General features: G+C 24.5%; 4 protein-coding genes across 10 annotated transcripts in view; 3 read left to right on the top strand and 1 right to left on the bottom strand.

Moving 5' to 3' along the window:
* The first annotated feature begins 5,797 nt into the window (after positions 1 to 5,797).
* Positions 5,798 to 10,494, top strand: LOC129607059 (aldo-keto reductase family 1 member B1). Its single transcript, XM_055517764.1, has 6 exons — positions 5,798 to 6,000; positions 9,017 to 9,197; positions 9,278 to 9,579; positions 9,722 to 9,852; positions 9,965 to 10,216; positions 10,286 to 10,494. The coding sequence occupies exons 1-6, from the start codon at positions 5,929 to 5,931 to the stop codon at positions 10,314 to 10,316; spliced, it is 969 nt and encodes a 322-aa protein (XP_055373739.1). The 5' UTR covers positions 5,798 to 5,928; the 3' UTR covers positions 10,317 to 10,494.
* Positions 10,495 to 11,151: 657 nt separating this feature from the next.
* On the bottom strand, positions 11,152 to 17,471 carry LOC129607058 (transmembrane protein 245). 7 transcript variants are annotated; one of them, XM_055517757.1, is made up of 10 exons: positions 17,219 to 17,471; positions 16,820 to 17,099; positions 16,442 to 16,758; positions 15,800 to 16,387; positions 15,156 to 15,693; positions 14,606 to 14,808; positions 14,134 to 14,540; positions 13,932 to 14,078; positions 13,835 to 13,864; positions 11,152 to 11,659 (listed from the first exon to the last, which is right to left on the bottom strand). In XM_055517757.1, the coding sequence occupies exons 2-10, from the start codon at positions 17,028 to 17,030 to the stop codon at positions 11,452 to 11,454; spliced, it is 2,649 nt and encodes an 882-aa protein (XP_055373732.1). In that variant the 5' UTR covers positions 17,031 to 17,099; positions 17,219 to 17,471; the 3' UTR covers positions 11,152 to 11,451. The 7 variants fall into 7 exon arrangements, with proteins under 7 accessions (XP_055373732.1, XP_055373733.1, XP_055373734.1 ...); XM_055517758.1 differs by having other exon boundaries at positions 14,606 to 14,796; XM_055517759.1 differs by having other exon boundaries at positions 14,606 to 14,784.
* Positions 17,472 to 18,147: 676 nt separating this feature from the next.
* LOC129607146 (protein BCCIP homolog) lies at positions 18,148 to 19,510 on the top strand. The gene is made up of 3 exons (XM_055517895.1): positions 18,148 to 18,374; positions 18,458 to 18,584; positions 18,674 to 19,510. The coding sequence occupies exons 1-3, from the start codon at positions 18,264 to 18,266 to the stop codon at positions 19,300 to 19,302; spliced, it is 867 nt and encodes a 288-aa protein (XP_055373870.1). The 5' UTR covers positions 18,148 to 18,263; the 3' UTR covers positions 19,303 to 19,510.
* A 2,195-nt stretch (positions 19,511 to 21,705) lies between these two features.
* The window catches only part of LOC129607149 (high mobility group protein DSP1), a 49,774-nt gene continuing 46,052 nt past the window's right edge, over positions 21,706 to 25,427 (top strand). Inside the window, exon 1 of the mRNA XM_055517902.1 lies at positions 21,706 to 22,203. Coding sequence (XP_055373877.1) covers positions 22,189 to 22,203 — 15 coding nt within the window. The 5' untranslated portion in view covers positions 21,706 to 22,188. The remainder of the gene's footprint in view (positions 22,204 to 25,427) is intronic.

Genomic DNA, 25,427 nt, shown 5'->3' with positions numbered 1-25,427 from the left:
ATGACAAGGACGTTTTCAAAAAAAAAATCGATGAAGCAATTTTAAATTAATCAAAAATAACTTGAAATACCAACTTTGACGGTGTACCGGTTCTGCTCTGCCTGCCACTATCCCCGAAGAAAGAGAAGCAAGAAAACTGATAAATGCAGATATACTCATATTTTCGAGCTGTTGAAAAAAAAGTAACCGAACTTTTCCTGCATATAAATAAATGCTTATAACTTTAGAACTATAGAACATAAAATTATCAATCATTAGCATCTTGTTTTACAGGCGATTGTTTGTTCTTTATTTTTATTCCATAACCCACACTATTTCTATAATATATTTTCTTTATTTTTATAAGTTAACCCCCCTATCTCAAAAAGTTTTTCAAATAAAACGTATTACCTCTTCGTGTACATTCGAATATCACAAAACTGACTTTCAAAACTCTTAAAGAATTTATTTTCAAATTTTAATAAAATCGTTAATTTATTTTATAGTTACGTATATATGTAAATCATACAATGCCAATAGCTTTACTAATCGGAATCGTTGAACCATTTTTAATGACCCGGCGCTACAAAAGTTCGAATTCCAAAAAAGCATTAGCGTTACATTGAAAATTTTCAATAGGTTCTATATAGAGAGTATAATTAGAAAATTTTATAATACTTTAATATTAATCGAAATATCCAAGGAAACCCCGTATTTTTGAATTATAGCTCAATAATATCTTCATAATATTAAAATTGAAAAATATTAAATAATTCAAATTCACTTATACTTGCATTATTTGATATGCAATCAAATATAAAATTTTATCTAATCAGTTGGCAAGTGTTCTCAATTCAAAAGCTAAAAATCTTATAATTTATTTATTTATTTTATTTTATATGTAAGTAATTTAATTTATGTATACTTTAATTTTTTATTTAATTTATGTGCTCAATGTTAAATGAATGCGGTAATGAAATGTAAATTTAATACATGAATAAATAAATAAGTCTGAGAATTTATTAATGTAATTATATATATATATATGTATATATATATGATATTTTTATATGCGAAAATAAAATATTAAAATAAGCTTTATATAAGTATAACAATAATTATTCCTCAGACACCTAAATGCCGGCTATCTGATACGAGAATAATTAAAATTAAAATCAATCGAAACCGATTTAGACAGTTTTCGCTTCTATGCGCAATATTTTATAGTTAATAAAAGTTTTATTTAAATTTATATAACAATAATAATAATAATCCTAATTAAACTTTATCTTCATCAACTTGAGCTAGGAAGTAAAATATGTACAAAAAGAATTAATAACCTAACATTAATAAACTAACAACTACAAAATATGCAAAAAACCGAGGTAATAACAAATTTATAAAACTTAAGTTTTCTTAAACTAGACTTAAAATTTATATATAATTAAAGAAGCATTCTAATATCCAAAGGAAATGAGAACACCATCATAACGTAAAAAATAATATTCAAGATTGTCACATAATAGTAATATTAAAAGTAAAAGCATATAAAGACTAGAAACAGAATAGACTCAAACGAATCATGACATAATCACCAAATAGAATCATCAAAAGTTGAACAATTAAATAACCGTGGAGGCGTTGATAAATATAAATGATCAAAAATGGGGCTTATAACTTCTAGATACGAATAGAGAATGACTAGAATTAACACGTAAGTTGAAGTTTACATAAGTTTTAGGGGAAATATTACCGGAAGTCCTTAAAAAACATTATCAATATGTAAAAGCGTAAAGGAAGTCGGCTAAGTTGTTTAAATAAGTAAAAGCAAGGCGTACGTCTATACTAGACTTGCATATTAAACGAACAGCATGTTTTTGTAAAATTAATAAGTGTCGCAGTTTACTAAAATATGTTCCACCCCAGCGACACATACCATATTCAACTTAGACTTAAAAAAGCTATTGTAAACTGAAGTCAGAATCGAACGAGGACAATAAAATTTAAGTGACATAATTGATGAATAACTTTGTTCAAGTATAGCATTTCAAAATTGTAATTTAAAAATAGACCTCGAAACCAAAATTCGACTTAAATATTTAAAAATAACTAAACACTCAATAACAAAACAATTACTTACAGAATCAGTATCGACATGTTACATTTACTTATTAGTCTTGAACAAATTCTTGAATGATATCGTAGTATCAAATTGAAGAAAGAAGATTCTGAAAAACATATTATTTGTTTTACAACTAATTACAAATCTCATCTACTATAACCTACGCCTAAGTATGTCCAAATCATAATTTATAACAGCATTTATATGAATTTTAAATAAAATTCTACTCATATATGAGAGAGCGGCATCATCAGCAAAAGCTATTTTTTCTACCCATAAACTTCTGTTCAAAAAGTGAATTTAGATTTATTAAAAATAAATTTGGTCCTAGTACAGTCCCTTGCGAAACAATTCTATATTAAATATTTGTGGCGAACTATAGTAACATTTATTATCTATTTCAACTATCTGTATACGGTTTTTTAGTTAAGACCGAAACCAGTTATGAACAGAGTTTCTAACATCAAAAATATTAATTATAATAATATAAAAATCACTATAAATGGTTATATTTTTAGTTGTATAGTACGACAAATTAAATTATTTTATAGTAATATAAAAAAAAGTTGCTAAGTCAGTATCTTTAACCTGATGCTGAATTAATAAATTTTATTCTATCTATATTAATTAGGTGTAGGTACCTATACATTTGACATTTTATTAGCAATTCGAAACAAAAGTTTTTAAAACTTGCAATTAAATTATCATTAAATAATTTTGTAAACGCAAAAAATTTTCTATTGTATAAAAATATAAACTTGTAATAAATTACATACAAACAAAATTATTTACAAAAAATTATCATTTTATTAAGACTAAAATTTAATTTGCAACTTTGTTATCAAAAAATTTTATATAGTCACAATTTAAAAATATTCAGAAAAAGCTGATTCACTTACATCACATACTATAGAATTTTTGCATTAGCTAATTTATTAATTAATCGAGGCCGGCGCGCATCTAACAAAAAAAAAAATAAACTTTGAATTTTTTCTACATTTGGTCGATTTAATAAAGAAGATTAAATCAAACTTTAACAAGTACAAACTGAACATTTTGCATTTATGTGTGAAATTTAAACAATTTTACAAATGTATAGCGGTGCTTATGTAGATAAATACAGAAAAGTCAAGTAATTACGAATAAGAGTTTTCTCGCCTTTTATAATTTTTTCCACTACAAAAACAATCTCAATACAAAACGATAAGAAGAGGTAAGTGGACAAAGGAGTTAACTAACAATTTGACGAAAATTGAGCTTTTCGGATAGAACATCATTAAATTTCATATATTTTCAACTGTGATTTCTCTTATAGCTAGAAAGTTAATAGAAAACGAGATTGGCAGTTCACATAGGAGATAAGTAACAAAAAATAATTAGAAATTAATAGTTTCACAATTTGTTAATGAAAATATGTGTCACAATGCAAATGTAAGTTAACCCCTTAAACAAAATTCTCTCAAAAAATAATAACAACTCTTATAATACTTCAGTAATCAGATTCAAACTCTAAAAGTCAACACTTTACTGTTTCATAAGAAATTTGATTATGAAAATTTTAAATAATTTGTAAAATAAAAAATTTTTCCCTTAGCTTCTATAGTTTTCTTATTTAAATTCAATTAATATTGCTTACATAATTGATTAAAACAATAAAAGGAAAAAAGATCGTGATTTCTAATTATTCAAATTATTGTTTAAAAATAATTTTGAGTTATAAGAATGATAGAACAAAAATCTAAAATTAATTTAAAGCTTCAGTTAAATTAAAAATTAATTAAAGTTTTTAAAAAGCTAATTTCATTGGCGTACACTTATTGCAATTTTATGTTCCCATTATTTTTCTAGAATTGACATTTTCATATGATTCAATGGTATATCAAATGATTCACACAATCTGTCAAAAAATGACAATTGTAACATAATTAGAGAATTTTAAAGAGAATTTCTTTCAGCAAAAAAAACATCACAAAAGACAGTGTTTTTAATTCGATTTAAGGGTCTTTATACAATAAATAAACTGTAAACAAAAAGAACCTAGCTGTATAATAGAACAGCGGTATTTATTTTATTATACGTCAATAATTTTCTTATACAAAATATTTTTAACTCACCTGAAAAATCTACTTTTGTGGTCAAATTGTCTTTCAAAATAACCAATTTAATTACAATCAATTAACAATATAAATAAAATTTTTATAATTCATTCTTTTTTTTATTCTTACAGCACGTTATGTTAAATTTTCAATTTCACTTTTATTAAAATGTTAACATAACAGCAAAAAAAAAAAAAGATTAAAAAAAAAGACGTCATTTTTTTGACCACACGAACCACACGATTCTTTTCTTGTTCTTTTTGGTTTTTGAAATTTTACAATACAAAAAAAAATTTTTTGTACTAAATTTTAGTACTAAAATTACACATATTTAAGTTATTTAGTGTTCCAATTGACTTTCTCGCTTTTTAATATTGTTTTTAAGTTCTCTTTGTTAAACAAAAAACAATTATTCCTTATACAAAAAGTACTGTACAAATTTTTTCGGTTAATTGACAAAAATTTTATTAATGGCAAAATTTGCTCAAATTTTTCATTTTGAAAAAATTTAGGCCATTACATTCCCTCTATTTGTTCGAAAAAAGTTTTTGACAAGCTATTGTTTCCAAACCAAGAGCATTTAAATCATAAGAAGCTAGACTTTCAATTTAAAATGTCAGACTTTCAAATGAATTGTTATCTAAAATCAATTTTCTCCTAATTTTGAAAATAATTCTCCTCCAGCAAGAAAGCTTGAAATAATATCAAATTTGTAAATGCCATAATATCATCCTTTAATATAATAATATCGCCCTTTCGTACTTCTATAATAACGGTAATGAATGGAACCTCTCTATTATCCGAAGATATACCATTATTCTTTAATTAAATTTATTAGTAATGCAATTCAAGCTAATTAGCTAATACTATCTAATTTTTATGTAAATTATAATTTAAATATTGATCCTAAATATATGCAAATTTTTTGTGATTACTAGGAAATTTTTTCGTCCGATTAATTTATACTATACATATCGGCTTTAGACTATAAATGAACAAGCTCCGGTTTTGAAATGAAATTACAGTGCATCCAGATCAATTTTTGCACATTTTAAACTTAAGGAAATTTTACTAAAAATCCCGTGGATTTTAAATACTAATACAAAATTAAGAATTTCCGATATCACTTTAATATGAACGAATTAATTAAAAATTTCAGTAAAAGTACATATGTGCATTCTATATAATAATAATTTCACTATATCTAACTTTCATAGCGCTTGATAAGAACGTTGCTTTTACAAGTTAATAAGTCAGTAAATTAAAATTTTTGGTATTACAAAATGAAAAAGAAATTTAACATATACATATTAATTTATTTAATATTTAAAATATCCCCAATTGTCCAACAACAGTGAAATGAAATGATTAAGCTCTCCAAAGAAATTCTCCCTTTGCTGTTATGCTTACTTTTCTTTTTATATAAATTTTTTACATGAATGCTAGTATTTTTGTTCTCCTGTTTGTGTATTGTATACTAAAATGCTGTTTGTTTGTCGACTAAGTAAGAAGTCTCGCTATAATATTTTACACCCATATAATGAGAGATTAATTTCCCTATTTTATTTTTTAAAGAAAAACACTTTTAATTTAGTCTCATTCTATCGCTCCAGAGTGAAGGTAGTTTGAACATATTCAATTTTTTTAAATAAAAATTTATTTATAAAAATTATAATTACATACACATATTGCAAGGTTATTAAATTGCTATTTAATTAAATAATTAAAAAAATGGCTTGTAAAAAATTCCTTACTCTCAATAATGGCTTAAAAATGCCAAGCATTGGAATCGGAACTTGGATGGTAAGAAGAAATATTTAATTAACTATATAACTATGTATATAATAATAAATATTATAAAATTTGATAGTCATTATGGGTTTTTTTTTGTAAAAAACAAAAATATTAAATTGTACGCAAAGATTCGCCGAATTACAACCGGTTTATTTTTGGGGAATTTTTTTAAATCTTAATTAAACTGAAGTGTTTAGTCAAAGAACAAAAAAAATTTAAATAAGTGATACATAAGTCATAAAGCTGAAGATCAAGGAAATATAAAAAGAAAAAAATAATTTTTTATCAATTGTTGTCATAAAAATTAAATATGAAAGTTTTAATGTTTGTATGAACAGTTTGGGTTTTTGGTTAAGATTTAATGAAAATTTAAACAGATTTTATGAATTACAAAATAATAATTCAAAAAAAATATCATACTTTAATGGTAAATTCACGGAACTTGAAATAATCAGCACGAATTTTATAATATAAAGTAAACGGCAATCATAATATTTCAGAAAGAGTTGCTCATTAATTGTTGTAGGTCGAAAGATTTTGAAAATATCATTAACTTACTTAAAATTTTGCAATAAATTGTTCCTACATTAGAACCTGGACTAATGAATTCTGATTTATTTAATCATTAAATAATAATCACTATGTAATGAATTTCTGAAGGTCAAATAAGCATAATTATATTTTTAGTTTCATTGCTTATTCCTGAACATATTTCTTTAGACTCTTGTTAATATACATAGATTGATTATTATAATTTATATAGATAATGTACATTGTTACTATAGATTTAGCATTATTGTATATGTATGTATGTAAATTTAAAAGAACTTTAGCAATATACTTAGTTTGAGAAAATAAATCTATTACAAATTCTTTATTATTTTATTCTAATAAATAATTAATATTGAAATATTATATGTATGTACTTATTTTAAAATGTTACAAATCGGGTATAATAAGTAGGTGTTGTATATATGTATATGCACTTTGTATAAAAGATTTTTACATATCGGGTAAACTGTAGTCAAATGTATATATGTCAAATAAATGTACATATATGTTATAAATTGAATGCTATTAAATGCTATAATATGTACTCCAAACCTATACACACAATGTATATTATGGTATAAATGTGTATATAGATATATATATGTATGTAAATAAATAATTGAATGCGGTATCAAATTCTATTTGATTATCTTTTCATTTTCGAATTAAATTACAAATAATTATTTAATTATCTTAATAGATTTTTTTATTCAATTTTAAAAATTTTGGAAAATCATTCAGCTAGCTCGTCGAATTATTCTTGCTATTTTGACAATTTTCGTCCACTGTCTCATTTTGTAATATCCGAAGACTATTATGAAGTATACTTAGTTTTTAATGTATACTTATTTATTGTTTATTGAAAAACCAAAAATAAGTTGTAATAATTGAGCTTTAATATCAACATTTTCCCGTATTTCATCTTTTTATTAAAACTGAAAATCTACTTATTGCATAAGAATTTTAATTGCAGCTCATGCTGTATGTGTGTATAATTAATTACAGCTCATATATATACATATGTATTATGTATAAATAGAAATGCAACTGAATTTACACATTACAGATTCTTACACTATAGGTTTATATTTTTAAAGCCCCGTAACTACCATTCTTCAATGGACCCACAATTGAATTTACACATAGCTGATTCTTACACAATAGGTTTATATTTTTGACATGCCCCCGTAACTAACACTTTTCTAACAATAAATTTTGTTTCTGCAATGGGTTGAGCGTTAATTAAATGTTTCAAAATCGATACACGGATTATATATTTTTATATTGATATCTAAATCAATATTAATAAAGTTTCATAGCTTTTAATACTAGTTATTAATGTTCTATTTACGAATGTCGGATACACAAATATGACATTGTATCTATACATAAATGCTATTTCAATGGTACCCATTTGGATCTAAAATAAAAAGAATTTATTAATTTTATGTCATGACAAATTCTAATATCGATTCACGACATTAATACTATAAAAACATAATTTTTTTTTCATGAAATTATTTTTTTTTAATTAATATTAATTTTCTAGTTATATGCAATAGAAAATCAATTATTGAAAATTTTAATATTCATTTGACTGGACATCAAACGTATAAGTAGATTTTATTCTAATATCTTGCAATTATCTACAATTTATTTAAATATAATTTTAATGGGTGTATGTATAGTAAAATATGAAGGGAAAAATGTATATGTGTGTATGTACACATTTTTAAGATTTGTATTAATATAGAATACCGCAGTTATTTGTTATGACATTCTTAATGACATTGCTGCTTTACCAATGTTCATTTAAATCGCAAAATATTTTGGAAAAATTGAAAATTCATATAAGAGCATTTAAGAATGTTCTTATGAATTTTATACATTTGTATTTGCATATTTGGTAAAGAAAAATTATTGTAACTCAGTAATACATGTTTCAAACAATTTATTTGAAACACAACTTTTGAATAGTATTAATTAAATTTTCATCATAAATGCACAAATTTAACAAATCATTTTATTGAATCATTGGATGTACATACATATGTACATATATAGAATTCGTGAATAAAAATATAAAGTTATTTTATTTGTTACCTAATTGAATACAATACTTTTTACGAAGTTTAGAATTACTTATAGCTTTCTATGAAAACCTGTTTTGAAAGTTAAAAATTTTCGTGTTTTCAAAAGAAAATTTGGTAAAGAAAAAATATTTCATGGCAATGATAAATTTTTTGAATAGAAAATGCTTTCTTTTTTGAAATGTGATCAACAGTGAACAGATAATACAATATTATTGTATTTACAAATTTCTCTAACATCTTTTTTCTGAAATAAAATTTTAAATATTCAAAATTACATACATACATACATTATGTATATATGTATTTTGTTTAAAATCAAATTTTTAAAATTTTTAAGATAATAATTTTTCTATCAAAATTGAACCTAATCTATTTCGTAGGCACCAGATCATGAAATTGAAGCCGCCTTAGATTTAGCACTTAAAGTTGGTTATCGTCATATTGATGCTGCACCGGTTTATCTTAATGAAAAAGCTATTGGACGAGTACTAAAAAAATGGTTGGATTCAAATCAAATAAAAAGAGAAGATTTATTTATTACAACAAAATTACCACCACCTGGTAACTAAATTATAATATTTATAAAACTAAAAATTTTAATAAAATCATAAATTGTAAATTTTATATTTTTTTTTTTTCAGCAAATCGTCCAAGTTGTGTTGAAAAAACATTGAGAAATTCATTGAATGATCTTCAATTATCATATGTTGATATGTATCTAATTCATACACCATTTTCTGTACCAGAAACAGGTGGAGATTTTGAGCGTGATGCTAACGGTGACATAGTTATTGATCCAACAACAGATCATATTGAAATTTGGAAAACTATGGAAAAAATGGTTGAATTAGGTTTAACCAAAAGTATAGGAATTTCAAACTTTAATAAAAAACAAATACAAAGATTATTGGATAACTCTAAGACGAAACCGTCAAACTTACAGGTAATTTAATAATATAATCTATTAACATATGTGCATATTACACAAATAGACTTATTTATAAAATTCATTTAAATATTATGTATAAACAACTAAAATGCATGAATCACTAATTGAATCTTATTATTTTCAATTCAAATTTTAGATTGAACTTCATCTTTATTTCCAACAAAATGAACTTGTCGATTTATGTAAAGCAAACAACATTGTTGTAACAGCATATTCACCATTGGGGTCTAGAGGTATTGTAGATTTGAAAAAATCTGCAGGTGTCAAGTAGGTTTCAAGATACAGTAAATTGCACTTTAAACAAAAAAGTGCTTAATTATGAAAGAATTCATTGTTATGAAATTTTTTAATTAAATATTTATTATTTTTAAATTTACAGGTGCGAAAGCATTAACTTAATAGAAAATCCAAAGGTACTTGAAATTGCAGAAAATCATAAAAAAACTCCAGCTCAAATTTTATTACGCTGGATTATTCAAAGAGATGTTTGTGCTATCCCCAAAAGTACAAATCCAGAAAGATTACAACAAAATTTAAATATTTGGGATTTTGAGTTGTCCAATGATGAAATGTCATCTTTATCAAAATTGGATAAAGGTATCAGAGTATGCGATTTTTCATTCTTTAAAGGGTAAGTTTTTCTTGAATAGTATTAATTATAATGAAACTTACTAATGTTATACATACATTTTTATTTTAGAATGGAAAAACATCCAGAATTTCCATGGTAAATATATTTTATAATTGGAATCGGAGTACTTATGTATTTTCAATCAATTGACTTATCAAAAGAAATATTTCCTATTATCATGCAAAAACAGAATATACTTTGTTAATTTGTATTTATGTATTTTGTAAATATTTTTTTTAAATATTTTGCAATATGATTACAAATTTTTGGAAAAATTATATTATGTTTTATTCTAAGTAAACAAGGATGCCAAAAAGTTGTTATGAATTCAACTTATTTTGAATTGTAAATTGATCATCTTCATATTCACAACAGAAACGTTCAGTTTGTTTAAGAAATGTTGAAGGATACCATAGTCCCTTCTAGAGTTTTAACGGGAAGAAATAAATAGTTAAAGGAACAGAGAAGAAATTCTTTAATTTCAGATATAGATAGAAGCAAATGTATGTGTTAGGCACATAATGGCTTATTATAACGAAGAAATTCTTTTAATCTTAAAACTTTTATTCAACAATCTCTTATTTTAATAATTAAAAATTATTTGCATAAACCCATTTTTTATTTTCCTTAATTTCGTTGAGAACCATTACTTTCCTAGCCATAAAAAAGGATTTTGTTCATGAGAAATCCAAGCAATTTCAATATAACTAAAAAATACTTCATTTATGTGCACAAATTAAAAATTTCTTTTTACAATAAATTTCTTTTTTTGTTAGGAGTCATAAAATAATTTTGCAGCATTTAAAAATTTAAACTGCTAATTTTAATAAAATTTTTTCTCTTTAAATAAAAACTACCATTTATTTTAACATTTAAAAAAAAGCAAAATTAACAAAATGTGTACTATATTAATTCGTAAAGCACATTGTGATATGTATGTATGTATTTATGTATGCATATATGTGTACAAAAATATAAAATATGATATTTAAAAAACTAAAAACAATATTATTTTTAAAATATAAATTTATATTCAAATTAGGCCAACGTAAAATTGCATTGTTTATCGAACATATAAGTCACACTTCCAAAATAATTTTCCTCGATCATTAACTTAAAATTGATAATTCATTTATTCAAATGAATGATTTCTCAGATTAAAATAATATTGCTGAGAAATAGGCAGTTAACTATGAATTAATCGATCAAAAAAATTATTTATATAATAAATATTTTTAAACACTTTTATTTGGAGTCTCTGCAACTGATTCAAGATGACCAGAAACTGCACTCCACGGAATTGGATTATTTGGTAAAACAGTAGAAACTGTTTTTCTTACTAACATAACACGAATTGGTGCTTTTGGGTCAATTTCTTCATTTTCTTTCTTCTCAACATAATCACCATCTTCCGCATTTGTAACAATTTTTGCTGACAATTTTCTAATTAATTAAATAATTAATAAAAAAAAAAAATACGAATTAAAATTTCTTAAGATTTTTCTTTATTCAAAAAGCTCATATTAAATGTTATTTTTATATATCGGATGGAAATAACTCTCAAAAACAAAAAAAAAACAATAAAATTAAATAATAAAGTTATTTCTTTCGTATTATTTTAAGGGTTAAAATAAACTTAAATTCTTTTAATTACTAACTTATAATACAAAAATTATTGTAATATAAGAATTATTTTTTATTAATTATTTTTAGTCAATAACTATGGCACAAAGATTACTACCATATCATAATTGAAAACTTAAATTACAAGATATTTTTAAGATGTAGTACTTTTTAATATTTCATACTAATATCTTCTTCACTTCTAAAGAATTGTAAAATAGATAAAAGAAACCTAGTTTTAAGGTTAAATATTAAATATTCAATTTATAAAAATTTGAAAATTTAAAATTAATATCAAAACATAATAGTGAAAAACGAAATTCAGGTAAAAAAATATTCCAATTAATAACAATGTTAAATAATAACCTATAAACAATTAATCAATAATAAAATTTAATATAAAAAATGCAGTTTTTTGCGTTAATTCTTGTAAAATACTGGTCTTTGAGATCTTTTATAATAACAGCTTTTTTGAAAATCTGATGTATGAGTACGAATTTAGAAATGGATATTTTTTTCAGATAGTTAAGTAATATTGATTTGAAACCAGTTCAGAATAACCAATATAATTCATCATCAACAAATGTTGAGTAAATATGACAAATGTAATAATCTTTGTGCTAGCTAAATTAATTTTATTAGTAAAAATATTAGTAATAAATATCTTAGTTTGATTTCAATATAGCAAACTTGAGTTATTCAATTCATACAATACAAATATGCTAAAAACATTTAAGAATGTGTGTCAAATTCTTTACAAATTTATTATTTAAATTCTCTTAATTTAATTTAATTTTTTTTTTTGGCTTAAAACGCTTTTGAAGCTTCGTAATTTGTGTATTTTAAATAAAATATGTATTAAAAAATTCTCCTATTTGCAAATTCAAAACAAAAATTTTTTACAATCATATCTAAGTAAATCACAGTTAAAATACCTGAAGACACATAAAATTCCCTGATCAAATTTTATTTTTCACAGCACAATAATTGCAAACAAAGCATTATCGTAATATAATTTGTACATATGAAAGTATAAGTATTTATTATTAAAATATAAACAAAAAAAATAGCATTAATATCTATACATAATATGTTTTTTTTTTATTGCTAACATAAAGCTATAAAATAATAATTGCATAATTATAAATATGTAGTATATTTTATGTACATATGTGGCAAAAAATTTTACATGAAATTAATGAAATGACTTTATGAGAATACTTCAACATACATAATATGCTCGAAAATCATAATGAAACTAAAATTTCTTGAAGATATAGAAAAATAAAAAATCAATTTCAATATCATGAAAAATTTTTTAAAATTTTATCAAAATGGAAAAATGTTCAAGAGTAAAAAAATTTGTAATAATTCATTACAATTGATTGCCATTATTTTACAACAAATTTTAATTTTCCTTATAAAAACAATTTCAAATAGTCTGAAATAAAATTGAAATTGTACATTTGACACACACTTTACAATATTATCATCAATATTATTCAAAATCGTAATATAAGTACAATTAGCGTAATTGAAGCTGTTATATTTTAACAATTTCAATATTTCATATTCGTTTCAATAATAATTAATATTAAATTTTTTCTTTTTGGTTTTAAAGATTCGAGGTAGATTTTCTAAACCAATATATTAAAAATTATTCTTGTTCAAAAGATGAATGTCTTCTATTTCTGGAAAATAATAGGAGAAAAAAAAAAAATTGCACGTAATTAGTAGATAATTTTTTAAATGTTAATTAAGTATAAAGAAGGTTAAAAGTAAAGATTGACTCAAACAAATAAATAATTATAATTTGTATATAATTAATAAAAAATAATACATTTTCCGATTTGTTATTACATCTTGTGGGAAATTTTAAAATTTCATAAAATAAAATTTTGACATCAAAAGGACCAAACCAAAAAAAAAAACATATTAGACATGCATTGACGAGTATAGCACAACTCACAATTCTTATAACGGTACTAAACTTACACTTTACTCTCTTCTTCAGATAATGATTTACTATTTAAATTGATAATTATAATATTTTATATTAGTAAAATATATGAAATTATTTCCTTCAACTTACTCTTCTTCGAGTCTTAGGGTAACTGATGTAACTTCAAATATTCCAATGAATAAGCATAGCATTAAGGGTCCAAATATTGCTCCTTGCCATCCCATCCAATACATTCCACCAGCAATTGCCAAACCCGTTAAATATGGATGTCCTCCCCTTCAATTAAATATTTGAATTCAATTTTATAATTTTTTGAAAATTTTGTACATACCCCTTTATTTCAGAATGGACTTCTTGTTCTAGGTATGGCGGAACGAAAAACAATAATGCCATTAATAAAACTCCTGCATAAAATCTATCTTGAGCTAACCAAAGTTCCAAAAATGCTGGTAAACCACACCAATAACTTCCCAAGAACGGAGCTGCTGATAAAATAGCAGCTAAAGCAGATGGCAAAAACACTATTCTTGCACCAAATATGGTATGTATAAGCCAAGTGAACATTCCTTGAAATACCGAGCATTTTAATAGTGCTATAAGTACACCAGATATGGAATTCTCTAATGCGTCTGCTATTTTAGATCCCGATGATATACCAAAATAATTTCCTATTTGTAAAGGTGCGTATTTTTTACCACTTGTGCTTAATAAATAAAACAATGCAGTGAAAAATACAATCTGGAAATCAGTTTTGTTATTTAAATAACTACCAATTTGAAATTCTTTTGAAAACTTTAATATACCATATCTAAAAGAAATTCAACAAAAGCTTGTCCTCCCGAAAGTAAGATTGAAAATATTCCACCAGTCACAGCCATTATCATGGAAATATTTGTTCGAACAATATGCCAAATGGATTCGGCTACTTCCAGTATTGTATTTGTATTGCTTTTCGCCCATCCAAGAATACCCTGTTTAGCCACTGAAACTAGCTCTTTAAAATAGCCTTAGATAAAATAAATATAAATGCCCCTTGTTAGGTGTTAATAAGCATGCGATTAGAAAAGGACATTTTTTAACAGATGAGTATCAAATTAAAAATGTTTGTAATATAGATTGAATTTTTCAAAATAATGTGTAAACAACAAAACTTTGAATAGCTTTCATATAGAACCGAAGTCGAAAATAATTAATCTGAATAATATTAAACCTAATACCAAGTTGAAAACGAAAAAAATTGGTAATTTGACAAGTAGTAAAACTGTGTTTTTATAGTTTATGTTATGAAAATAATGTTTTAAGCAAAACACAAAGCAAAATTAAAATAAAAACCAAAACCAAAATTAATCTTACCTGGATTATCTACTATTTCTTCAAACGTAATTTTTAAAGCGTCGCTAGGTACTCTTGGACCGAAAGTTTCAGTTTTATTAAAATCAAACCAATATTGAATTAATCGATCCCAAACACTTAAAATTTGATTTTTCAATTTTTCGGCATGTACCGCATCTGCGTCTTTTAACAAATCGTTTATGTATTGTTCAATCCTCCGCCTGCCATATGTATGTGCATTATCTAGAGCATCATCAATAGAGTCTTGAATATTTTCTGGCAAAACATCTATTAAATCTGGTCTATTGGTTATAGTTTTATTGATTAAATCTTTTCCCAAATATGCCACTTCGATTGTTTCAGAATATATGTTAATACAAAAGAAAACGCTAACAAAAATTAATAATAGTATCATTAAAACTATCATAATAATTGATGTCACTAAATCGACGGATGATCTCAAGTAACTTCTAATTAATGTTTGTATCTTATAATTCAATTCTAACAAACCGGGTAAACAAAGTGGTAACACCGCACTATGATGCTCAAGACTCCACTCCTAAAAAATTAAAAGAACAATATTTAATCAAGTATCTGATTATTTAATTATTTAATTAGAACATTTAAACTTTATGCATGGCATAAGTTTAAAGTATAATAGGTACCTTTACACTTTTCCACAAAAATTCTATGTTTATTCTGCAAAAATCCCAAAGTCCAGATGCTGCTCCGATGTGGTAAAATAAATGCACAGCTATTGGAATAACCACCAACAAATACATCCAAATATTGCGGTACATGAATGTAAATAAACACGCATAAAAAAGATATTTAAAATAATAATCACTTATATGTTCTGTTTTATCCTCTTCAGTACTTGTTAATAAACTTTCACTCAATGAATTTTCTTCAGTAGTTGGTTCACTTGGGGTTAAATATACTTTTTCTATGGAGTATTTAAATATATTTTTATCTAATAGCGTCATAAACCGTTGTCTCATGCCGCCAGTAGTTTGGACGTATGGTTTTTCAGAATCTTGGGATTCTGGTTTTTGTATGTAGTAGATTATGGAAATTGCACAATATAACATTAGAAATAGAAAAACGGGAACTTGTAAAGCACCCAAAAAACTACAAATATAACCAATAAGTATAATCCAAATTAATTGCCCTATAATGCTAAAATATGTTGCGTTTTTTGATGACCAGAAAAATATTACAGTGGAAACATACAAGGAAACTAACAATATGACCTACAAATGAAAAAAAGTTTAATACAAAATTTAAAAAAACAAATGTTAATTTACTTGGTAAATTGATAAAAAGTTAATTAAACCTGAGAAAATCGAATGACTGTAAATTATCATTCTCCATATCCAACAAAAGAGATTCATAGGAGCATACAAAAAAAATATTTTTGTAAACATTACAAATAATAAACCTGCTGTTAAAATTTGCCAATGTTTTTTTAACCAATTAACTAATAATCGCCCCGAATATTCCATAGTTTGAATAGGAGCAAATGAAATAGCTACGAAAATATTTGTATCATTTTCTTCCAAACCTTCAAACCATTCATGTAATAGCGATGCCAGTTTTCTTTTGAAAGGAAAAAGAAAGGCACCTAAAATATGTTAAAATACATATCTAACATAATTAATATGCTTACATACAAAAATTTTTACCTATTAAAAATGCCCATATTAAAGGTCTTACAAATGGACCTAAAATAAAGCAAACTACTACGAAAGCACTTATACCCAATGCGATTAAAAAATTGTATAGAGCAGCTTTAAAAGATTCATTATTATCCGATTTCATACGTAATATTTTGTTGAGGACACTGTCAAAAGATCTATCACGTCGGATAGAATTTGTAGTTGGCCGATTATTCATTCTGATTTCAATATTTGTTTATTTTTATTAAATTGTAATTCTTCATTCAAACATTTTAATTCTTTAAACCTAAAATAAAATTTAATATTATTGATACAAAAATATGTATTTATAGAACTATGATGACATCCTCAATACGTATAAATATACGAAATATATATTAGATATATATATATGGATATACATACTTGTAACATGCATGCTCCGAAGGTCATTACAAAATAGGGCTTTTTCGTAACATAAATCTTACTCATAATAAAATTCTCCTATTTACAAACTATTTACATATATAAACATTATAATACACCAATTTTATCAGCAAAATACGCAATTTTTTTTTTTGATTTTCAGATTAAGGTGAACTTAACATGTACAAAACTTTACCAAAAATGTTTATAATTATTTACATGTCCCGTTGTTTTATTACTTCGTTTGAAATCGTTGCTAATAATCAGCTGATTGATGATAGGAAACAAAAAATAGTAGTGGCCTCACACGACTTTTCATTACGTATAAACGTCGATCATTATGATATTTAAGTATGTAGATGGAAAGTAAGAGTTTATGTTGGGAGCAGTCATTTTTTTTGTATGCTTAAAATTAGTAAATTTGTTCTACAGAAAAAAAAACACTCTGCTAAAGAAATTTCCTTGAACATCGTGGAAAAGTGCTGGAAATTTTTATTCTTAACAGTTTTCAATGGCAAAATAAACAAACACAGGCGAAACAAAATTCATGTAGAATATACATATATAAATGGGGCTAGCTAGAATGATGCTAAATTACCGATTAATCGACAGTTGTAAAGCAGCCTAAAATGCTGGCAGTTCTTTTTGACATCATCTTATATGAAATTTCTTTATTTCAAACTCTGTCAACAAGGGGAATGAAAATTATGTTTCTTTGTTTTAAAAATGGCGATGTAAACACAGGTAAACAAAAAAATTGTTGTTGTTTTCTTGTTAAAAATTGGTCTGAACAGGTATGAATCATACCAAATATTTAATTGTTGAATTATGTATAAATTGTTTGATGTTAACTTTGACATTTCTCAACAATAAATAGTATGTACTTAGTATATACAGTATCAAGAATTTCATACCATGTTATATTTGTCACTAGATTTGTTTGATTGATATTTGGGTAGCTAAAATATAAATCATAAAATACACGTGTTAATTAAAATAATCATTTTTGCTTAAACCAATCTTCTATACACTCTCAAAAAATAAAATGTCAGCTAATAAAAAAAAGAACTTAGAACAGGATAAAATGGATTCTGATAAAGAGTCTTCCAGTTCAGAAGACGATGGTCCACATCCAGATGCCTATAAAGGAAACGAGGTAAAGTAATGGAAATATTTTGATATACGTAGATTTAAAATTGTTATTGTACAATGAATCAAAAAAAAATTCCAATGTTCTAGGAAATACAAGTAGATTTCGAAGGAAGAAACCCTCTCGACATTGACTTTCATGGTATACGGCAGTTATTGCAACAATTGTTTCTTAAAGCTCATATAAATCTTTCACAGCTTTCAGAAATTATTATAGGTAGGTACTATTAACAGAAATTTTAATGTCTTTGAAAAATATAAAGATATAATTGAGTTAAATTGAATAGTGCTTTCATCTTATTTTAGAACAAAATTATATTGGGAGTGTTGTTATACAAAGCGAAATTGATGAAGAGGAAGATGATGAACTATGTGATTCAAATGTAATATTTGGTATTACATCAGTAGTAAATATGATGTCCAAAAGAAGTTCAAAATGTATTGAAGAATTGCACGAATTCATTGTGGAAAAGGCAGAAAAAAATGCTTCGGAAGATACCTTTGAACAATTTAAAACAATTTTAAATAATGTCGACCAACATGTAGGATTTCTGATTAATGAGAGATTTGTAAATATTCCTGCACAAATTTCAGTTCCATTGCTAGAAAATTTATATAGAGAAATTAAGCGTGCTAAAGAAAAACATATGCCGTATGATTTTAAATATTACATGATAATCGTGAAATTCTATAGGAAAAAAGGTAAAAAAAATAAACCTACAGAGGACTTTTATTCAAATCAAGAGGAAGAAATCATATGCAAAGAAGCTCAATTTAGTTTTGAATATTCTGTAGAGCATGAGGCAGACTCTGGCATGTCGGGTGATTGGTTAGAAGGTGATAGTACAATGTTGCCATTCAGAAAAGTAGTTTTATTTGAATCAAGCAGATTATCTGATTTAATATTGACCATAAAGGATTATATAAATGAATAATTTTAAGATTTATATTTTAATGTTTTAAGTATTTTCTATTCGTTTGATATTAAGTAAGTTAGTCGTTATAATACAAAACTAATTGTGTGTGATTGTTTTGGAAGCTTCCTAAACTTCGCAAATAATGGAAATTGTTACTTTCGAAATGTATTGGGAAGTACTCTGTTTTATTTTTGATAAATATAAAGACGACAAATTTCTAACCAAAATATAACGCTTATTGCCTTTAAAAGATCTAGATATTTCTAAAATCCAGACATGGACATCGTAGACTCACATTGTGAAAAATCTAAATAAACAATTCGCCTTTATGATTTCCTATTCCTATCTGTCTTTACAAAATATATGTACATCTACGTATAACTGAAAGTCATATGTTTTTGACAATCTTGTTAAATGATTATTTATTTGAAATGGAGTAATTAACAGATTTTGTGGATAAGATTCAAATGTGTATAAGAAAATAAGAAATGAAAATCCGAATCAATATCGGAACTGAACTCATTCGATTTAAGGTCCAAAATCCAAAATTCGTTTGAAAGTTGAAAAAAATTCATTTATACTCGTACTTAATAAAACAAATTAGCAGCTAAATTAAAATAATTACTGACACAAAACAACGGATGAAATCACGGCTGACAGATTTTTTGTAATGTAAAGGAGGGAATACATATTATTATCTTAAATAGAATACAATGAGACATGAGAAAATTACGCAAAAAAACAGATGCAAGATGATAGAAAACATCATTTGTCTAAAAATTTTAGCATGTGTCCCTTTAAAAACAATTTTATTAAACTTCAAAAAAAAAAAGATATGTATTTTGTTTTAGTTCAGACTGATTTAAACCTTTGCCGCTAAAACCTTTCACATTTTGTTAACATTTCAAGTTTCACTAAACATTTAAAAAACAATATTAACTAATGGATTTTAGCTTCAAAAACTGTCATTTTAAATTTGACATAATAAGCTCTATGAAATCGGAAATTTATTTCTCAAGTACGAAGAACACGATTGAGATTTTATATTATGCTCTCTTGATTGTAAAAAGAACACTAGTATCTATCTAATACAATCGGAAACTTCACAGAATTGTTCTCGAAATTTTAATTGACAAATTTTTTGTTTATCATATTGGACATTGAACTGAAACTATTTTTTTTTATTTGAAATAACAATAAAAACATATATTATGCTATTTATCCATTATTCAATTTAGTTTTTGCATATTGTAAACATAGCAAGTTGGTGGACTAATTGATAATTGATCTGAAGATGTTTAATCTGTAAAAGCAAACATAAAGATTTTAATGTAGTTTTGAAAAAGCTTGCATTAAGTTTTTATGTCAGTGCATATGTTGACCAACTACAAAAGGAAACTCTTTCGATTTTTCGTTTATTATTTCATATATTTGTCTTAAGATCTTTTTATAAGCATGACAACTCTTTTAAAAAATTCGTTTTTTTGGTTTATTATTTAAGGCAGCAGTAAGAAAAGTTTCTAATGTTATCATGTACATACATATATGAATAACTGACTTCTATATTTTTAAAGAAGCTTTTTAAATTTGCATTTATTACTTTTTTGATATAAAAATTAAAATTTCAATTAAAAAATTAGCAAATCTCTTATTTAAATACACCAACCTTCAATTAAGATTATGATTTTTAATTTTTGAAAGCAATAATTTTAGATAAAACATAATGAGCTCTATGAAATCGAAAATCTTACTCTTTTGAAATTTTCGCAAAGTGTGTATGTCAAATTTTGCAAATGCAGATAATTTTGAATCAAATACATTTTAACGTACATATTTAATAAAAACGTGAGAGAATTCAAATTGAAATAAAAACGTCTTTTTCTTTATTATAATAACTATTATACGAAATTGCAAAAGAAGACATTTTCAACGTTTATAAGTTTGATTGAGGGACTCAGAAAGTTCATGTTTTGTGATTCTCATTGTAGAGTTGTTATTTCATTTTCGTACAAAGAAAAATTAAGCATTATTCCTTTAAAATTGCGTCTAAAAAGTTAATAAATTTTGGAAAAACAAAAAAATCTAAACAGCATAAAATAAATTGCTTTTTGATATACAACATTAATTAAAAAATTTATTTTAACAAAACTAAAATTAAATTTAATAAAACAACAAAAAGTAATGTGCATTGCAGTATTTGTATAAAACCAAAAAATTAAGGGGTTAAAAATTTCCCGTAGATGTCAGTTTATTCATTTTAATGTCAAAATTCTCCAAAGACCATTCGGCTTTTGATTTTATACAAACACAATTTATTATTTTCGTAGGTTAAAGTACATACAAAAATACATAAGTACATATCTATACAAACAAGGCTATATAGTTATTTCATCGCAAAAGTAGAATTATAATTCTTGGATCGTACGTTAATATTAACATTACATACTGTCGGGTTGTATAAAAGAAAACGCTAGTTATTTTCAGTTTTAATGGATATTCTTGAATAATAGTTAATATTTTAATTTTCAAAATATATTTTAAGTTAATAAAGTTAAAAATAACTAAGTAAACAGTAATAATTAAAAAAAAAATCAATAGATTTTTTAATTTCTACAAAATTTTTTTAAAATATACAGAGTGACGGCACTGACGCACAATTTTGTGTACACACAAATGTAGGAAATACAACAATAAAAGTACATAAAACAAAAAGCTTCTCTTTTCTGTCTCTTTCAAACAAATACTTTTTACCTAACTACAAGAGACAACTAGTTGAGTTTATAAAAAGTAGTTTTATACGATAATACAAAAGATTACGAATTATTTTGCGAATGTTTTTTACTTCGTTTGTATTGTGTGTATAGTTCCCATTGAAAGAAGGTTTTTTTTTATATTCCTGTACTTATGGAGCATATTCAGGTAAGTTATTTAATGATTTTGCAATTATAAATTTTGAAAAATACATAAATAAATCACGATGATATTCTTAAACAATTTGTTAAATTATTGCATCATTAATAAATTATTAGTTTATAAGTGAAATTTTATAAAAATAAAACAAGTAACCCGAGTAAAATGTAGTTTTTCAAGGTTTGCATCTCTTACGTTAAAGAATAAGTTGTGTTGTGGTGCAAGCGGCAAATGGCCACCGAAATTATAACTTTTTTTTTTTTTTTTTTTTTAATAAAATAAAGGATTTATACAAATTGAAAATATTAATAGATTTTGTTATAATTATAATAAAATTTTCAAATCCAATCAGAATTAAAAATATTTAATTGTTTCTGAAATTAAAAGTAGAAAAAAGAAACCAAAACAAGATAAGCATTTTTTCACAAACACAAAATATGGCGGACAATAACATCGAAAATTTTTTTAGAATTTAAATTTAGACATTTATTTATTTTATATATTGGAAATCATTTAGGAAATTTTTAATTTTCAAATAATAAAAAAACTTAAACGTAACTTTTAAGACAATTTGTAATAAGTTTTTCAGTAATTTTTTTTTTTTTTTTTGTTGTGGAGTTAGGTTTTTTTTTGTATATACATATATAATGTACATATTTTTGGTATATACATGTATATATACATATTATAAAACATCGCAAAGTAATAAATTGCGCCTTACAATTTTCGATATTTTCATGTCATTTTCTATGTATTTGTCTGTCATTAAATTCCTATCTAATAAATACCAACATATAAAGGTGCATTTTCATAATTGCAGAAGCACGTGAAATTTGTTTTAATAATTTTTAAAACAAAAAATTATTAATATTCGAAAGGAAATTAAAGACACCATTTCTAAATTTCTTTATTTTTGAAATACATGCATATTTTTGTAATTCTAATATTTATTTTATTAAAGTAAATATTTTGATAGTGAATGATAATGAAAAGAAATTAATATTCCTGGAAATTTAAGTAGCTAGTGTTCACGTCTTACCATATAAATACGTAATCTGTATTGATTAAGTAATTGAAATATAATTAAGATACAACAAAAATGATGTATAACTAATAACTTATTGAATTGAAAACCTAAAAATGTACACAATCGTGTTTATTATCTGGCTTTACGCTGTTAAATTTTATTAATTTGTATAACTTTAATTTTCAAATGTTTCACAAGTTGTAAGTAAATCTTGAATCATACTTATAATTGATAGGTTTTACATACACCTACCCCATTATATTCTCCTAGAATAACATTGCCCCATTTAAAAAATTTAAAAACAAGGTTCGAGTTTACAAATGTTTTATATTGAATTAGATAATTCGTGTTTTGAGATGACCAATGAAAATATTAATCAAATCAATTTATTGTATAGGAAAACTATAAAAAAAATACAAAACTGATTGTACAATTAGTAAAATTAAAGGTAGTATAATATTTTTGATAACTGTTAATAAAAATATTATTAAGAATTTTTATCTAAGAATAATAAAAACGCATTTCATTTTTGCAAAATTATCTCATTTTAGGCATCTTTTGCTATTTTGGGGGATACTATATAATGAATGAAATGAAATGCGATATGCAGATATTTAATACTTACATATTTTAATATAATTTTTGTAATTACTTATGCTCAACATAATTTTGAACGGGTAACTAAAGACTATTGCACCTGTATTCGGATTGTAGCATTCGGATTTTTTTGTAAACAAGTCATTAGGAAAAAGAATTTATGATTGTATTTTCATTTTTAAGTTTTTTTTCAGTTTTATTACTTGAAATTTTTATTAATCGTGTAACTAATTCAGGTTTATAATTTTAAAGCATGATTTATATATATATATATTTTACGGCTTTGTTACAAAAATTACATCATTGAATGCAGTTACTGTAAGGAATGCATTTTGATATAAATTTTTGATTAAGTTAGTTGAATACCAAATATCACTTTTCCTTAACGTAAGAATGTAGTGATTTTTCTTACAGAAATTCGACATTTTAATGTTTTTTGTTTTTGTGTAAGAAATATACAAACGGTCTCTCTTGGATTATACCCGACTTACACAAAGCTTAAGTTTTAATTAAGTAAGAGTCATTTTGCATTGGCAATTGCTAAATGTATGAATCACAGGAAAGGAAAAATTTTTTTGTACATTCAAAACACGCCCATAAATATTTTTTTTGAGAAGAATCTTTTATATTTTACCATGTGAAACTTATCTTATATATGTTTTAATAGCCCTTAATAAATGCTCTTCAATTGGCAAGTTGTTAAGTGATACAATATTGCACTATTTGTCATGCGAAGAGGCAAATTATAAACTAGGTCATTCTTTTCACGAACTTTGTGAAAAAATCAAAAGCACATCTGAGTCTTTCTCGTATAAGCACTTTCTTTTAAGTGGAAAGAAATACCTAAGATGACAAACTAAACTCATGAATAAGAAAAAGTTGACAGGTATATCACGAGTTTTTTTTTTCAACTTCAACCGAGTAAGATCTGGTTTAAACATATTTTTATACAGTAGGTGTTAAAATAAATAGGCATATCGAAATTTACAAATTTTTTGTTGTTTATGTTAGGGCTAGGTTGAGCAAGTTCCCATATAAGAACTCTTACATTGAGAAATTCCAAAAGTTGATTACAAAAGTTTGTTTAATCTAAAAAATTTTAAATTTTGTTTTGTATTAAAAAAATATGTTGTTCAAATTTATTTTTAAATTTTGTAATCATATACAATAAAATTGTAACCAAAAAAATAGATATTATATCTTACTTGCATTCTTAGTACAAAAATTTTGTAACAGATGTCGCTAAAAAATAAGTTTTGAATTTCTAATTAGTTGAGTACGGGTTTTTTTGTATTTTCAAGGTTTGCCCTTTTAAGTCCAAAAATATATTTAGAAACTGGAATTTGAAAATTTGAGCATTCCGATATTTTTGTTATGGACTTAGGAATTCTCAATTTTTATTCGATAGTATTGCAAAAGTTAAAGTAAATTTAATCCTGTTATCAAAGCAATATGGAGTTTTAAAAAAATTATATACATAAATAAAATATATAAAAGGTTCATTGATTTTCCGCGAGTTGTTTAAATTTATTTAGTAGCACAATGAATAGGAAAAATTATGAAAACCATTGCACAAATTCATAATTTTGCAGTCATTGCATTCTAGCAA

This window comes from Condylostylus longicornis, unplaced genomic scaffold (genome assembly GCF_029603195.1).
Source record: "Condylostylus longicornis isolate FDR11 unplaced genomic scaffold, ASM2960319v2 ptg000026l, whole genome shotgun sequence".
Taxonomy (NCBI): domain Eukaryota; kingdom Metazoa; phylum Arthropoda; class Insecta; order Diptera; family Dolichopodidae; genus Condylostylus; species Condylostylus longicornis.
This window is presented reverse-complemented; position numbering and strand designations above follow the sequence as displayed.

Bases quoted from the DNA above. Each gene is read 5' to 3' on its own strand.
- LOC129607058 (XM_055517757.1), bottom strand. From the start codon at position 17,030: ATGAATAATCGGCCAACTACAAATTCTATCCGACGTGATAGATCTTTT. The intron at 16,759-16,819 runs GTAAAAATTTTT...AACATATTTTAG, and splicing joins AATATGGGCATTTTTAATAG to GTGCCTTTCTTTTTCCTTTC. The intron at 13,865-13,931 runs GTAAGTTGAAGG...CAATTTAAATAG, and splicing joins ACCCTAAGACTCGAAGAAGA to TAAATCATTATCTGAAGAAG.
- LOC129607146 (XM_055517895.1), top strand. From the start codon at position 18,264: ATGTCAGCTAATAAAAAAAAGAACTTAGAACAGGATAAAATGGATTCT. The intron at 18,375-18,457 runs GTAAAGTAATGG...CCAATGTTCTAG, and splicing joins ATGCCTATAAAGGAAACGAG to GAAATACAAGTAGATTTCGA. The intron at 18,585-18,673 runs GTAGGTACTATT...ATCTTATTTTAG, and splicing joins GCTTTCAGAAATTATTATAG to AACAAAATTATATTGGGAGT.
- LOC129607059 (XM_055517764.1), top strand. From the start codon at position 5,929: ATGGCTTGTAAAAAATTCCTTACTCTCAATAATGGCTTAAAAATGCCA. The intron at 6,001-9,016 runs GTAAGAAGAAAT...TCTATTTCGTAG, and splicing joins TTGGAATCGGAACTTGGATG to GCACCAGATCATGAAATTGA. The intron at 9,853-9,964 runs GTAGGTTTCAAG...TTAAATTTACAG, and splicing joins AAAAAATCTGCAGGTGTCAA to GTGCGAAAGCATTAACTTAA.